This window comes from Oreochromis niloticus, linkage group LG3 (assembly GCF_001858045.2).
Source record: "Oreochromis niloticus isolate F11D_XX linkage group LG3, O_niloticus_UMD_NMBU, whole genome shotgun sequence".
NCBI classification, from domain to species: domain Eukaryota; kingdom Metazoa; phylum Chordata; class Actinopteri; order Cichliformes; family Cichlidae; genus Oreochromis; species Oreochromis niloticus.
The window spans coordinates 25,659,874-25,677,487 of NC_031967.2; the positions used below are offsets into that span (position 1 = coordinate 25,659,874).

A 17,614-nucleotide genomic window follows, 5' to 3' on the forward strand; every position below is an offset into this window, starting at 1 on the left:
TTGTTATAGATCAGGGGTGTCCAAACTTTTTGTGTAACGGGCTAAAGATGGTAAATCCAGTATTTTGGATAACCGTATTTTTAGTAATACACATTTTAAATTAATAAGTTTCCATTGTAAATACATCAACAATTCACAAAGGAAAAACTTCCAAATGTAAACCAATTTTTACAAAAACAGTACTTGTTTGGACTTCTTTAAATTGAAGCTGATAAATCTTTTTAACACAACACTTTTTGAAAGGATACATTTTGTCAAGATGTCCTTCTCCTAAAATGACAACCTTGTAACCATGGCATAATCACTTAATCTCAGGGCACAGTTGAAGCAATTCACACTATGGCTTCTTACAGCTGTGTACAAACCATCTGTTAATGTAATTCTGAATCATGTGAAATGAAAAATTTACCTGAATGTCATAAATTCTCATGAGCTTTGCTAGCTCCTCTGCAATCTTGCCAGTCTTGATGGCCTTGTCTCGGAACAAAGTGATGAGTCTAGGCGTGTGTCTGTCCAGCTCCTTGTAGAATTGAGTGTGCAGGTTAACATTGTTGATTCGGTAGGACTCTGCAACCACCTGTACATGAACAGAAATACACAGAAATGAACAAAGATGAATTAGGAACAGAATTGTGAATGTATTTTAAAAAGTTCTCAGGTTAGCAAAACCAGAGCAATTCTAGTCAGAACTAAGGCCAAAATAGAAAGTTATTCGTCATTCTTTGAAATGTTATCTAAAGGAAATTTAAATAAATAAACTTCTAGAGACTTTGTTTACTGTGAATGGGGAAAAAAATACGTCACAGAGTGATGTGTTGTCATTTTACATCTGTCATTTGCTTTTTGGTAAATTGTTTGAAAATCTAGACTTTTAAAAACTGGGAGAACAGTAAAGAGACAGACACACACACACACACACACACACACACACACATACATGTATATATACATACATATATACACATATTTTATATTTTATTTTTTACCTGTGACTCCATAAGTAGGCCTGGCCATCTGTCCACGACGTCTCTCACTCGTGGAGCTCCAACAGCTCCAACAATTTCTTGGCGACATAGGGCATAGGTTGTGTCCATGAGGACATAGTGAAGGCTAAAGTCCCCATTCTGTCTTGGCTTGAACCTCTCTTAAATTATTTCTTTCAGCTCCTCCACTGACTTTGGTCGCTCAAGTAGAGTAAGTTTCAGGGCGGTGTCTCGTTCAACATACACACGCAGCACATGCTTCTGGGCAGCAGCCATCTTTTGGTTCCTGGAAAAAACAAAACAAAAAAAAAAACACATTAATTTTTATGGAGAGTAAAGGTGATACAAACAACGTACACAAGTCCATAGCCTCACTTGAACGATGGGAAGTATGGAAAGACACCTGCAGGAGTGAGGCAGTTTATTCATGGACCCACTGCCCAGCCTTGACTTGTAGAGCTCGCTTAGTGGAATACCCCTCTAAACTATTAAAAGGATTTTGAGATTATCTCACAACCACATATTTGAGACTACGAAAAAATACAAACATGTGTCTAATCATGATAACACACTCATGTTGTTTAGCATTGTTCGTTTCATGCTAGCACACACACACACATAGCTCAACAGCGTAAACTACTGACTGTGTAACGCCGACACTTATTGAAATAAGTATACTCACAATACGCACGTGCATTGCCGGCGAATATGACAACCGGTAGAAACGGACAGTAGAAAGTTTTAGTAGAAAGTTCAAACGCATGGAGCTAGAACTGCCACCGTCAACTTCCCGGGCAAGAATACAATGCATTATGGGAAATGTTGTCCCCCACAGAAAACCGCCAAAACGTTACACCGTTGTAATTTGAAATAACATTACGTATTTGTCACATTCGAAAACTTCTAAAATTACAATTACTTGGATTCGAATTTATTTATAACAAACATTCACTGTGCACAAAGTACGAATATATTTCCAGTAAAAAATAAAAAGACTGTTTATCGAAATTAAATTTAAACAAAACAAAAACACATTAGACTTACCAAATTTAGGGCAGTTGATGAAAAAAATTAAGGTGCTGGTCGTGGTGGGTTGAAGTTGGGGACTCTTAATCCACACGGGCTGGCCAAATCTTCCCCGCATCAAGGTAAATTCAAGATGGCTGACTCAGCTTTCCTGAGGGAGCGATAAGACTCCACCCACCAGAACGTCACTAATATATGCTTCTTAAACTTTTTGAGCGTTCCAAACAAATTAGCTAAAAAATATTGAGCCCTATTCAATTAAAGTTGCATAAAAGCCAACAGAGCTCAATACTTTATAGTTTGCTCAACTACAAAACGACATTTGAGTGTTATGAGCTTATTAGTTATGAGCTAGAACAACTGTTAGGGATTACAGTGTATGTATGTATATATATATATATATATATATATATATATATATATATATATATGTATATATATATAAACATATATACATATATATATATATATGTATATATATATATGTATAGATATATATATATATATATATATATATATATATATTAGGGGTGCAACAATACACAAAATTCACGGTTCGGTTCGGTTCGATACTTTGGTGTCACGGTTCGATATTTTTTCGATACAAAAAAATGTTCATGCTTCTTTAATTTGTCATTGATTAAAATTATAAATATATATTTTAACTCAAAAGTACAGTTTTTAAATTTAATGTTGCTGAAACAACAATGTAATAAAAGAATAAATCTATCTGATCGAGAAATCCCTCATCTTTGGAAAAGAGAGTTTATTACAGAGAAAAGGCTCTTTCCAAAATAAAAGCTATACTATACGCTTCTTCTGGGCTATATTCTCAGCAGCATATTAAACATATCAGGTCCCCATAAGGAGAATCATGTGCTAAAAGCTGTCTAAATGACTCGGGTAAAGTTTGTAGCATGCGTGTTTGTTGTTTTTGTCTGCTTCCACTTGTCTTTGCACTAGGATGATGTCGGCGTAAATGTGCAGTCATATTCATTGTGTTCCCACTAGTGCTGTCAGCGTTAATCTGAAATGACGTTAACACCACAACACGGCAAATCTCCGTTAACGAGCTACCGCGGATCGACCCGTGCGTGGGGCTGGACGGCGTCAACACGTTAACGAGCAAACTGCGCTAAGGCAGTAGTTCCCACCCATGTAATTGAGCATTGCGTGACACATCCGACATACTGTTTTACTTTTGTCCATGACGCGCTTACCTTCAGGGTCATACTTCACATGAAGACCAAAATAGTTCCAAAAGCCAGATCTGAATGTGGGCGGGGGAGGTTCAATTTGCCATGTTGCAATGAGCTTAGCTTCTGTCTTGCTAGCTTGCGCTGCGCTCAGTGGAGCTGCGCTCGACAGTGCAGCCTAGGCGGAGTAGTCGAACGCAGATCCACTGAGCTCTCAACACAGACAGCATCGTCAGAAGAAGAGTTGATAAAATAAATTAAAAATGTTGTATTGTTCGATACACATGCGTACCGAACCGAAAGCACTGTATCGAACGGTTCAATATCGATACGAGTATCGTTGCACCCCTAATATATATCTATATCTATATATATAGATATAGATATATATAACTTTTCAACATATATATATGTTGAAAAGTTTAATTTTGTCTTAAGAAATGCTACTAGACATGTTTGCTGAGAAAATCTTTGTTGAACAGATAAACCCCGTCCTGTCCTCACTGTGTCTCCATCATGGCTGAGTCCTGGAGCCTCAGTAACTCTGAACTGTGAGGTTGAACATCCGTCTGCAGGATGGAGCTTCTACTGGTATAAAGCTGTTCCTGATCTATCAGAGAAATCCTCCAGTTATGAGCTGCTACCTGATGGCAATTGGACTGCAAACACCTCCTACATCATTCATGGACAGACACACACAGCAGGATATGTGTGCAGAGCTGGAAGAGGAGACCCAGAGTATCACACTGATCACAGTCAACCAAAGTTTGTCTGGTCTGCAGGTCAGTTTGATTCTGTTTATCCTCTCAATAAACCAATTTTATGTCATAACTCTTGTTCACCAATTTTTCACCAAATTTCAGCTCATTAAAATTCAATAATGACAATTAAATGTCTGTGAATATTGAATATTTCCATTTCTCTTTATGAGCAAACTGAATTTCTTTGTTTCTTTTCATTATTTTTGCACTTTTATAATGTGATAATATGGAAACAACTATTTTTTTATATTTTTTTTCTTTGCAAGGAACACTTTTATTTTGGATATTTAAACTAATTTTATTATTTATAGTCATTATTTCTTACATAGGATTTGCATAAACAAGGTAGATTTTCATCATGATATTTTGATCCCAACATCTGTGAGCTTTGTCTCTTCACTGCATGTTGTTTCCAGATGTTCATTCAGCAGCGTCTCTCACAGTGAGTCCTGACAGAGTGCAACACTTCACCTCTGACTCTGTCTCACTGACCTGTGAGGGAAACTTCACTGAGGGGAAAGTGAGGAAGTTCTCTGAGGACGGCCGACTGTACTCTGACTGTAGGAGAATGACTGGATCCACATGTAACATCAACACATCAAAGTCAGATACTGCAGTGTACTGGTGTGAGTCTGGATCAGGAGAGTTCAGCAGTGCAGTCAACATCACTGTACAGAGTATGTTATTGTACACATTTCCTTAACTGATTGTTTTTCAATTTCAACCATTTAGAAGACACATATTGTGAATATTTATCCAATTTTCCCTCCGAATGTTACAGAATTCTGTGTGACAAAATGGCAGTTTTAGGTATATCTACAAAGTATTTTTATTGATTGAAACAAATTACATCCAAATTTTAGCCAGTGCCAGATTTTATATTTCAAAGATTTTTTTCCTTTAACATACAATAATATTTCATTCACCATTTTTACACAACTTTACACCCCTTTAGCATGTCATATAAAAACCCGAATTTAAATGGTTTAGTCTTACTTAATAATAAGGTTACATAATATATGTTTCACAGCATTTTTTGTAAGCAAAGACATGTTTCCTTAAAAAAACCTGACTCTTTTTACCCTATAAACAAAAAAATGTGACCTTCCCAAAACTGCTGTAAAAATATTGTACAGTAATATTTTTTTTCCACTTTAAATGACTCAGTCTTTTAAAATTACTTTAGCTTAAAATATACATTTAAAAAAATAATTGTAATTCTTTTTATTTAAACTCTAAAGTATGTTTAGTTAGGTCCACTGTTTTTTTTAATCAAAAAACAAAAAAAAACAAAAACAAAATAACTTCTATAAACTAAGGAGCTTGGAAAGAAAAGCATCTGGACTTCTTTAAGTTGATTGAAGATATTTCACCTCTGATCCGAGAAGCTTCTTCAGTTCTAGGGTCAAGTGGTCCCACCATCCCATGTCTTCAAGCAACTTAAAGAAGTCCAGACGCTTTTCTTTCCAAGCTCCTTGGACTACGATGACCTGGATGACTGAGAACCTTCACAGACATATTCTATAAACTACATTTCAAGAAGTCTTTGGTTATTATTTTCATTAGGTCCTAAGTTGGGTGAATGATTGGCAACAACATTGACCCATTTAGGTTTTCTGTAATGTCAGATTTATTTATTTATTTATTTTTTTTAAATTGACATTCGTGATCCTAAAGACCTAAAGATCCTAAAAACGGCTGTAAAAATTATTTTATAGTAATGTGGAGGTAAACAAACATGACATAAGAGACCTCACTTCTCACTCCAACTTTATTCTTCGCCTGAGAACTGACAAAACTGACTGCTTTCCCAGTGGAGGACAAGACTTGCATGGGCAGTCAGGACAAGCTGAAGACAACTTGTTCTCCACTGGGTGGAGGTTGGTGCTCCTGAAGGAAAAAGCAGAGTCTGTCAGTCCGGAGTATCAAAATCTTTGCATGTGTAAAACAGAAATGTTACTTCCCTAAAATCTAGAAATCCCAGTATTCAATGGCCATAATGGATATAAAATCAAAATTCTCAAAATACTACTCTAACACGTTAGTAAATCTGTAGATTAATATAACGCCATTTTAGTACAGGATTCTCACACAATTTTCTCCTTTGTGTATGTATTGTGACTTCCTTTTTAGCTTCTATTTAATCAGCGATTATGATCATAAAACAGCAACAATATCTTTTTTAATATAGCTCTTACATGTGTGTTAAGCTTTAAATCCTGGAGTAAATGACAGTGCATCACTTGGTACATCTAGGGTTATGATTTAAAATATCTTTAACCATGACTTACAATTAAAGTATTTACAAAACCTCTTTTAACCTTTAGCGTTCTGCTCAACCAACTGGTAGAGTACATTTTCAGACCCTATATCTAACTGAGGCTTTCACTGAAATTGAATCTTTTCTACCAATTGGTTTACATCTGTAATGCCAAAAAATCCACCAGAAGGCACTGTGAATGTAAATGGTTGGCTCTTCTTATCACAGCAAGAATGTGCTGAAATAATTTCCAGTAAGTAATTTTTGTAACTTTCTGAGTCAATTCAATTCAATTCAATTTTATTTATATAGCGCCAAATCACAACAAAAGTCGCCTCAAGGTGCTTTATTTTGTACAGTAGATCGCACAATAATAAATACAGAGAAAAACCCAACAATCATATGACCCCCTATGAGCAAGCACTTTGGCGACAGTGGGAAGGAAAAACTCCCTTTTAACAGGAAGAAACCTCCAGCAGAACCAGGCTCAGGGAGGGGCGGCCATCTGCTGCGACCGGTTGGGGTGAAAGAAGGAAAACAGGATGAAAGACATGCTGTGGAAGAGAGACAGAGATATATTAGTAAATACTGTAAAAATCAAGAATAACATGTAGAAATCACAAATATCACAACTAATTACCCTTTAACCAAAGTACAGTAGCTGGTAAATTAATTTTTCTAAGTAGTCAAAATTATAATTTCATGTTTAATAAGTACTATATGGATGCTAAACAATTGTATGGCTAAAAATCACATGGTCCTGTGGCATGAGACTCATGATACCATCCACCTTCAACCACAGTGTGTTTGAGGTCATGGTTTCATATGAAGCCAACAGGGCTGGCACTCTCCACCAGTATATTGCCAACAAACCAGATGAGTGGGGCTTTAAATTGTTTTGCCAAGCAAGTTCATCTGGCATCATCCACGACTTGCTGCTGTATCGGGGGGGGGGTCTACATTCTTCAATGCTCCCCTCAGTGAAAAGGAACAGAAGCTACCTCTAAGGGGCCAAAGTTGTGAAAAAAACACTAATCAAACCCATAAAGGAACCTCAGCTGTTCACAAGTTTCAGCTTGGTCCAGAACTTGCACACCTCCTTGGGTGTCAGGTGCATTGGTACTGTATGACCAAATTGCACCGATGGAGCTCCCCTGATGGCAGACAAAGACCTGATGAAGAAGGGCCATGGAGCCTGTTATTACAGGTCTGGTGAAGGTCTGATTCCAGTAAAATGGTCTGACAGCAAATGTGTCAACCTTCTAAAGAATTCTAAAGAATGGGTTCAAGCCTCTTTTATCGGTCAAATGGTGGAGCAAAGAGTCCAATGCAAAGATTACCATTCCATGCCCATCACTCATCCCTGTATATAATTAGCATATGGGAGAAATTAGGCTTTCTGATATACTATTACACCTGTGTAAGACAAGTTAAACATACATCCCTGACTTGAATACCTGATCTACAAGCGGGACTGTGCCCTACTGGACCAGAAATCGATGGCTCTCAAAAGGTTTCCACCTGGCTGTGTCTGAACCAAGTTAACAAGCCAGCATCTAGGGTTGAACAACCATGATTCAGCTCTTCACAACCACAGAATAAATGCTACACCCTAAGACCCCGGCAACCAATACGACAAGCAGTATTTATTAGCAGTATCTATTCTTATCTCTTCCTATATTATATGTCTTTTTTTTTTCTAAAAGTGTGCACCAGCTGATGTGACTGAAACAATTGTGTGTGATTGTGTCACAGATGATGGTAATGGTCCTATCCTGGTGAGTCCTGTTCATCCTGTGACTGAGGGAGCTTCTGTTAGTCTGAGCTGCAGTTTGAGAACACAAAAAATACTTTCCAATGTGTTTTTCTATCACAATGACAAACTTATTCAAAATGATACCCGAGGGGAGCTGAAGATCTCTGCAGTGTCAAAGTCTGATGAAGGTTTCTACAAGTGTCAGTACTCAGGAAGAGAGTCAGCACAGAGCTGGATGTCAGTTAAAGGTGAGCAGGATCAAGACATGTGATGCATGTTTTTTTTTTGTGAACCATTTTGATATTTGAGAACTAGCATGATTATCATTAAGTACAGTCATCATAAACAATAAAGTAATGTGCTGTCCATAAAAAAAAAATGGCTGTTTTGAAGTTTGAAGTCATTTGGTTCTACTTTTGCAATTATCTTACCATTTTAAATGTTTTTCCTAATAATTTTTTAAATTGTTTCTATTGTTATTATTATTTCTTTGAATTTGCAGTAGGTGTGTTATGTCCTGAATGCTCTTCTTTGCCTGTGTGGTTGATTGTTGGATTGGCTTGTGGAATCTCTGTCTTTATTATTGTCCTGCTCTCGTTTTATCACTATAGAAAAAAAAAGGGTGAGACCTTTTCCTTGATTCAAACTTCAAAATGTAAATGTAAAGATAACTGTGACAATTATAAAAGGGAATTTTATTTACATTAACAGTGAAACAATTGTCTTCTTTACAGATTCAAGCTTTATTAGGTTGGTATTTTTTTATTGTAGTAAATATATTTATTAACCTGCAATGCATACATTTATCAGACTTTTTGGACGTAATTGTTATGTTTTTATTATGCCATACAGTCCAATGACCACCACCAATCATGTAGTCAACCAGAGTGAAATTGACAAACACAACTCTCTTGACCATGGTCAGTTCTTCTTTAAGTTTTCATTTATCCTAACTCTAATTCTTTGCTTCAGTTTTTGGTCAGCTGTTTTCAAATGAATGTTATTTAAAATATGTATTTAAAAATCAAAAGCTGTGAGACTGAAACTTTTTTCAGTTGAACTAAAGTAAAATGACAATAGGAGTTAAACCAGATTTTTTTTTTTATACCTGACTGTATCCTTTATTACTTGATTGAAAGAATCTACAAAGGTTATTGTTGTATATAAATTACACATACTACAACATAATTATGACTTCAATGGATGAAAATGTATTTTTATTTATACAGTATGAATCTAAAATCTTCATTAATCTCTAAAAAAGCCTCAGGATTTTCTATCTTTGTAATTACCTCTAAAAACAAGTGATATCTGCTTGGCACAAAATAACAAGTACTCCTGGCTTGTTATTTTATTATTATTATTATTTTTTAATTTAGGTACTGCTAAGCTCTATGAATCAGTGACCCATGTGGGGAAAAAAACTGGAGATGATTTAATATATACAGTAGTTACAAATAAAGCTATTTTCTTGTTGTTAGTATTTTTATTTTTGTTTTTCTAATTTAAGGAAACTAATTTTGTGTGATATATTGGCATTTCAGGTGCAGGTAAAATACAAGATGTTACATACTCTGAAATTCAGCTTAAACATGTTGGAAAAAAGAGTGAGTATGTAAAAAACATTGAACATGAATATATAATTTTTCATAGTTGAGAAAGTTTAAATTCTTATAGTTTTTCATATGATTATCTAAACAGAGAATCATCATAAATCACAGGAGCATACTATTTACTCAGAGGTGAAGGTGGGAGTTGAAGGTATAGTCTTAACAGTCTCATTGTTTGCATTGCATGCAGTTTCAGGTCAGCTTAGCAGTTACCAAGCTTAACTACTTTCATAGGATTAATAAATATTGCCAGAGTTGAATCTTGCACACATCGAAGATCATTTGGATATTATTAAATTTGCCTGCTTTATATACAGTATTTTTCAACCAATTTGTGATTTATAGTTGCTTTCCATCGCTTTCTTAGATATATGCATCCCGGATAAATAGCTTTTTCCTATGTTTCCACTCTCTATTCATATTCCTAGAACAAAATTCATTGGATTTTTTATTTTGCTGGTTGTTTGCAGGTTGTACATGAACTCATACATACTGTATGCTATATATCTATATCTATATATCTATATCTATATGTATATATGTATATATATATATATAAAATATATGAGAAAAAAGGAGGACGTTTTTATGTGGTTGATTATTTTTTGTTGTAAAATGCTTCTTGGCAATGAAGTCTGTTAAATGGTCCCTTAAATGGTGCCACATTTGTAAGGAAATTGCATTTGAGCAACAAAGCTGAGTATGCGGGTTGTGCCCATGAAAAACTACTACAGGGGCTGGCAGTCAGGTGACTGAGTGGGGCCTGATTAGTAGCGCCTGTGAGGATAGACTGCTACAGCAGTCAGTTGGTATCTGCACCAAGCATGTCACATTTGACTGATATTGCCCATGCAATAGGTCAGCTTCAAGCTGGAATTCCACAAAAAGTTCCAGTGTTATTCAGAGTTGGCCCTGGTACCATCTCCAAATTGAAGAGGAAGATCCTTGTAATGGAGGATGTCTTCCCAAAAAGATCACACCACATAAGACCGTTTCCTCACCCTGTCAGCACTCAGGAAACATCTTCTACAGATTTGCAGTTAATGTTTGCAGGATGATTTAGCTGATAGCTCATTGTTCCCAAAATAAATTTCACAAATCAAATCTCCAGTCTCATGGAGCTGCCAGGAGGCCCTGCCATAATTGTTCTTCACCATCAGGCCCACTTGTACTGGTGTTAGCAACTTGTGCACTAGAACCTGAACATATGGGTGTGATTGGGTGATGTGGGATGTTGTAAAGAGTGCTTAGAGTACTCCTGCAGAGTAGAAAAGCGCTATATAAGAGTCAGTCCATTTACCATTACACTGGCAGAGAACATTTGGCATGGATTTTTTTCATAGACGTAGGCCACATACTCAACTAAATGGTAAATGGACTGGTTCTTATATAGCACTTTTCTACTCTCACTGAGCACTCAAAGCACTTTATACAACTCGTGCATTCTAAGCTGCGTTCTAACCCAATCATACAAGCACGTTATCTAAGGTTTTTAGTGTTTCTATCAAACATTCACTCGCATTCACTCTCCGATGGATGCATCGGAGGGCAAAATGGGGTTAATATCCTGCCCAAGGATATTTGGCATGTAGACTGAAGGAGCCTGGGATCGAACAACCAACCTTCCGATGAGTAGGTGACCCGCTCCACCACCTGAGCTACAGCCACCCCAGCTCTGCTGCTGCTCAACTCACAAATACATTTTCCTTACAAATATGACACTATTAAATGAGAAATAAACAGGATTCACAATGGTATAATATTTATTGCTGAGAATTATTTTTACAACAAATAAATCTTTTGTTACATTGTTTTATCTTTTACATAAAATCAATAAGCATGCATTAGCTGCAGTGTCAGTGACAAAAAGCTGATTTTCTTTTCAGTGTCTTAAAAATAGTTTTAGTCCACCTTTGAATCTGTCTATTAATTCAACAGCTCTGTATCACATTTTGGATGAAAAAAATCTGACTTATTTTTTTTTTTCATGTGAGTCTGATTTATGTTGAGGTCACAAAAAAAGTAAAGAAAGGAAACAAGTGGCAATGTCTGTCATCAGTCCCACTGAATATTGTTCAATATGCTTATCTTTTATTGAAAATATAAATCTTTTTATGCATTTTTATGTCTATATTCACAGTTTACATCAAGATTTCTAAATCAGTTGATGCTACCATACTCCTTCTTTCTTTTCCTTAGTAGAGATATCAATTGTCTTCCTTTCAAGTACATTATAATTGGTAATCATAACACTGCAGATCAGTGCTTTAAATGATCTTCTCTCCATTCACAGAAAAACCAAGTCCTGCAGCAACTAATGAGGAACTTTACTCCGAAGTCAGATTAGAAAGCAGTCTCGGTAATAAATATATAAGTCTATATAAAAATCTATAAGTTATAGAAGTGCATTCACGTTTAATCACATACATATATACATACATACATACATGTATATATGTACATACATATATAGCTGTGGTCAAAAGTTTACATACACTCATCAATGGCATGAATATCATTGTAGTTCTCAGCTTTTATTAATTTCTTTTGACACAGTTAAGTGTAGTCAACATATTTTCAATTGGGCTAATGTCAGAACTTTGAGCTTCTGGAATGAACTTTCCAATGGGTCAGTCCTAAACAACTGTATGTAAGTACAAGTTATTCAAATTTCTCACCACCTTGCCAAGGTCTGGATGTGGTTAGAATAATGAAAGGAGGACTACCTCCAAATTCTTAAACTTCACCCTTACTCAGTAGCTAGAGGGTTTAAACTTGGGCACAACTGAGTGTTTCAACAGGACAATGATTACAACCACAATCAAAGTTATTTTTTTAATCGATAAAGCAGGCTAAAAGTAACCTTCTGGAATGGCCTTCCCAAAAGCTTGATCTCAAAAATTAATCCAGAAGCGTGCTTATTGTGACCCAAAGCACTTGATCAAGGTGCAACTTGCTGAAGGACCTCTTACCAAAATATTTGTAAGAGTGTATGTATACTTTTGACCCTATATGTACACATTTGTGTAAACTGGGGAAAATCCCAAACAAAACATATACACCCAATTCTCTTTATTTAAAGGCCGAGGGGGATGAGTCTGGGGTGAGGGGGATGACTCACCCATCACTGGGGGCGGAGTCAGTAGTTAAACAGGTCCTTGGTGGCAGGTTCCCTGAGGTGCATGAGATTCACCATGAGTTCCTTGAGGATCTGTATGTTGTAATGTCAACCAATGTCTTGGTTGACATTCCTTTGCAACATTGCATGGACATCAGGGGCATTGCCTCTGGACTGGGACACTCACTGTTGTTGGTTCCCCTTACTAAGAAAGGGGGCCAGAGGGTGTGCTCCAACTACAAGGGAATCAAAATTCTTAGTAAGCCAGTGAGCCACTGATAGAAATGTATTCTCAAATCTCCTTTCTTATTATAGAAGACATTCCAACATATGCTGAGATCAACCGTCACAATAAAGCAAAAGCTAAGGAAAACCAGGGTAAGTAAAGCCTGCTATAATCTCCTGTGTTGAATTTAATAATTATTATAAAAATAATAATTTCTGATTAAAAATGAAGTCTTTTGTCTTATTTGTGTATGCATTTTAGTTTATATTAATAATTTACTGTCATAATTAATGATTGTGAATTCTAAAATTGTGAATCTATTTTACTTTTTTGTTTGTATGCACTCACAGTTTAAATCACTAACAAAAGCTGTGATATTGATGTTTGCTAGCCTTTGTCAATCGCCTGATCCTTTTTGGGTTGTGGATGTGTGTTGTTGTTTTGTTTAGGGGTTTTTTTTTTCTTCAATTTTTGGCCCACTGTATGCATCAGCTATTATTTTAAAGCAGTAAGATTTCAGCAATGTTTTATTTTTATTTTATGTCTTTATTCTGCATTAATGGTCCTTCGGAATCTCAAAGAGATTTTTTGGTAGTGTCTCTTTTATCTGTACCTTACACAAAGAGTTGGTGCACCCATAGATTGTCTTATAGTCTAGCTTCTGCATTATCTAGTGTCTGTCCTGTTCTAGGAAGCAGGGTTAGCTAACAGCTCTGAGTTGTAATGAGTGAAACTGGGGTTTTCTGTTCCAGAAAGAGTGTTAACTTCAACTCTTAGTCGGTTTCTGGGGTGACAGACTCTGTAAACCTAACCTGCTCACTGGCAGGTTTTCTTCTATAAACTCTGATTTTCTCTGACTCCTCCCCTCCTTCCAGACTTGAACTAGCTGATTGACACTCACTTTCATTTCCTCATTCATAAAGATGCATTGAGTGAATTAATTTGCAGAAGTTTATGTTTTTACAAGAACTGAAATCCTAGACTTGAATTAGTTTGCTTTTTTGTGTACTTAACATGACTGCTTCCACATTCATTCAGTTAGTACCAAGTATAGGTGCATTTTTCACATTTTTGTGTTCCAGGTGCTGTATGTTCATTTTTATTACAGGTTGGTGATACATTGTGCATTTCTATTTGTACTCTTTCCTTTTATTAGGTCCCCCTCCCCTGCCCGGCTGTCCTGCCTTAGACATTGTCATATTGTGTACCATATACAATGTAATAATTGAAATAACATGGATAGAAATGACAAAATAAACAGATAATCCCTGAAAAGGAAGAGCCTATAGCGAATTTATAGAGATGATCTTGAAAAACCAAAATGTGTTTGGAACAGTTTATCACATTTAGTTAGGAACAGGACCCAAATGCAGGACTTTCCTGGTTGCAGCAGTGAATTTATTTACAGTGTTACAACAAACAGTGCGATTTCCTCCGAGGCAAAATTCCTGACTCTCGTGCAGTGCTCTCCTCCCGATCTGCAGTGCAAGATTAATCCTAAATGACTTATTTACAGCAGTGCTCACTCCCTGCACTGAGCCACTGGGGACAGGTCAACTGTTGAGGACATGACATTGATTGCAAAAGCTGCCAGACAGGATAGGATTAAGAAAAAAATATATATACTGTTGTCTTCTTGGTCCTCTGTATTAAAATGAATGATCTGCTATTTTTTTTTTTTACCCATTGGCATGTTCAATTGCAGCATTGGGGATCCATTGATGATTGCTTTTTTCTCTGCTCATGCATGCGCTTAACACCGGGTGAACATATTCAGATTTGAACTGACTCTGATCAGCTGTTCTGGAACAGAAGACTCAGAGTCGACAATTTCAGAGTTAATGAACTTGTTGTTTGGTTTTAAAGTCAGAGTTTGATGAATATGCTTCCAGGAATGCTGCCATACAGGGGGGCTAAAACAAACAAACAAACAAACAAACAAACAAACACACACACACACAGCTTTGTGTAATAATAATAATAATAATATAGAATATTATGAAATTCATACGATTTATGTCAACTTCTATGGCTGTCCACAAGTTCAGCAGCTGTATATCATTGTTTTCTGCGGCATAAATGCATCCTGAGATCTCATTTCTTTTTTAGAAGACAGTCCAATGTATGCTCAGGTCAACCGTCACAATAAAAGAGCAACCAAGAACAACCAGGGTAAGTAAAGCCTGCCATCCTCTCCAGTGATGAGCTTAAAATTTGACTGGAAAAAATAACATGAAAATCTGCTTTACTTATTTTTTACTTGAATGCATTTTAGTTTGTATCACTAATATGTCATACTCATTGACCTGTGAGTTAAAGAATTACTTTTTATTATGAGTTTACAGCTAAGCCTTTTAAATAATATTCTCTCCAGTCACAGTAAACTCGAGTCCTGCATCAGCTGATGAAGCAGTTTATTCTGAAGTCAAATTAGGAAGTTCCCTCTGTAATTAAGCTAACATGACTGTTATACTTAGTGATTTATTTGTATTCTTTAGCTCATAATATTGTTACTAAATGATAATCCCTGTGTCCTTTTTGTGGCTGTTTTACAGGTCATTGAGCCGAATTGTAGCAGTAAAACCAACCTCGAGCTTTTTTTTTGAAGCCATTGTATGCGCCTCTTATACAGAAATGTCTGTAGCTTGTTCTGTATTTTGTACAATTTTTTTTTAGTGATAGTCATCATCATTATAATATACAGTATACAATATATATATATAATATATGGTACAGACAAGGTGTTTTCATTTAGTGTTCATATTATCTGTATTCACTTAATAATAAAACATGATATAAAGTTAGCTTTTAGAGTGTAACATAAGATAGGTTCCTCTATGGGCACAAAGGAATACTATAAATGCATGTATTGAAAGTTTTTGAACATTACCTAAAAGAGGACTGCTATAATACGGTATGGATTTAAATGTGTGAATAAATGCATTTCTTCATGGAAATTGTATGCAGTTATAGTTTGGGTTTTTATTTTGGCCTGAGCAGTGTTTTTGTTCTATCATGATATAGCTGTACAATATAATTGTAAAAATGTAAAGGATTTATCTTTGGTAACTTTCAACTAAATGACCATGTATACAATATGAATAGCAAATCATAGAGACAGCTTAAAGTTAATCGACATTTAGTACTGGGGTTCTATTATTTTGAAAAATGAGTGTTTAGAAAATCCAATCAGAGTAAATTCTCCGCTATAAAAATTTTCCTCTTTATTGGACCTAATAATTTGCTCATGCACCATTTTTCTTCCGATCTTCACTGAAAATGGGAAAATACTATTTTCAGACCAAGACTCTCAAAATCTCAAAATTTTGGCAAGCTGGGTTGGTCAAAATTCAACCAAGCAACTTTTTTTTTTTTCCGCAATTTTGAGACCAACTGAACAGCTTTATCCTTTCATCTCTGCATATAATGTTGGAACACCTGGGCTTTAGGTGTATTTTTTGTTTGGTTTTTTTTGTGCTGTTCTTAATCCTACAGAAAATAAATGGAGTAATTAGCTGCATGAGGTACACCTGTTCTGAGTGAGCTTGGTTATAAAATTGCCCTCCTTTCTGCAGTCACACCTCTCCATTGCTCTCTGTCTGGATTTTTGTTTAAAGCCTTCTGACTTGCAAGCCAGGATATAGCACGATTTCTTGAGTCATTTTTTGTTGCTTTCTACATGCTTTGCTATGCATCCTGCATTAATGATGGGCAACACTACAACATTTTGGTATTGACCCAATGTAGTGTAGTGTACACTTTATGTAGTCCTGTATTGATTTACTGTTTTATGTAGCACCAAGTTCTTGGAGGAATGCTGTCTTGTTTCACTCTGTACTGAACCACTGTATATGGTTGACATGACAATAAAGCCGCTTGACTTGAAATATATGTCTGCAGTTGTTAGATGTTTTTTTTAGGCTGTAAGCTGTAATCATCAAAATTGTAACAAATGTAAACAATGAAATATTTAACTTTACATGCAATTCAATTCAGTTTTATTTTTAAAGCATCAAAATCACAAAAATAATAATACAGGAACAAAAAAAAAGTCAGACCACCCCCTCCAGAAAAACTTCTTTTTAATAGGAAGAAATCTCAGAAATACAAGCCTAAAAAATAAATAAATCACTCACTCTACTCTGCTATACAGCTCTAGCTCTTTGTCCCATATTTCCTATGTCAATCTTATAACACAAAGCACAGTACAATGATGGACTGTGTTTACAGCAGATAGCCACTAGAGGGTGATATTATGTCATTTATAATTTATTGAATCCATGTTAACCTTTGGCAGAAATGGTTCCAAGACCTATCAGTCAGTGTTTGACTGCAACCTGTCTGCTGAACCCTGCAGTATCACAGTAACAGCTTAGTACAAATTGCATTTCTGAAGGCTTTACAATGTATAACTGTTGTGCCTTTTTCATAAAGCTGCAGCGTGTAATCTTTTGTAATCCTAAATAGGGACTAAAAATAGCAGTCAAAGCTACTGTTTCATACATATTCCTACATATATTATGTAGAAATGTATTTCATAAATACAGTATATTATTCATTTTGCTCTAAACTGTTTTTTCTACACAGACAATGTCCTGAAAATGTTATTATTTTAATTGCAGAAAACATTAGTTTAACCCTTTAAAGCTATTCTCACGACTTATTCTAATAACAGCCA

The 17,614-nt window shown here is 35.7% G+C and overlaps 2 protein-coding genes across 3 annotated transcripts in view; both read left to right on the forward strand.

Moving 5' to 3' along the window:
- The window catches only part of LOC109194483 (titin), a 722,900-nt gene that overhangs the window by 455,996 nt on the left and 249,290 nt on the right, over positions 1 to 17,614 (forward strand). The window lies entirely within an intron of this gene.
- Positions 8,120 to 16,827, forward strand: LOC109204466 (uncharacterized). Of its 2 annotated transcripts, XM_025905698.1 has the most exons (11): positions 8,183 to 8,230; positions 8,488 to 8,604; positions 8,717 to 8,732; positions 8,835 to 8,902; positions 9,527 to 9,589; positions 9,684 to 9,743; positions 11,886 to 11,951; positions 13,026 to 13,088; positions 15,046 to 15,108; positions 15,492 to 16,385; positions 16,461 to 16,827. In XM_025905698.1, the coding sequence occupies exons 1-10, from the start codon at positions 8,218 to 8,220 to the stop codon at positions 15,497 to 15,499; spliced, it is 537 nt and encodes a 178-aa protein (XP_025761483.1). In that variant the 5' UTR covers positions 8,183 to 8,217; the 3' UTR covers positions 15,500 to 16,385; positions 16,461 to 16,827. The 2 variants fall into 2 exon arrangements, with proteins under 2 accessions (XP_025761482.1, XP_025761483.1); XM_025905697.1 differs by having other exon boundaries at positions 8,120 to 8,604.

Coding starts and splice junctions, on each gene's coding strand:
- LOC109204466 (XM_025905697.1), top strand. CDS start 8,361: ATGGCTGTTTTGAAGTTTGAAGTCATTTGGTTCTACTTTTGCAATTAT. Junction 9,744..11,885: donor GGTGAAGGTGGGAGTTGAAG/GTATAGTCTTAA, acceptor CTCCATTCACAG/AAAAACCAAGTCCTGCAGCA. Junction 13,089..15,045: donor AAAAGCTAAGGAAAACCAGG/GTAAGTAAAGCC, acceptor TTTCTTTTTTAG/AAGACAGTCCAATGTATGCT.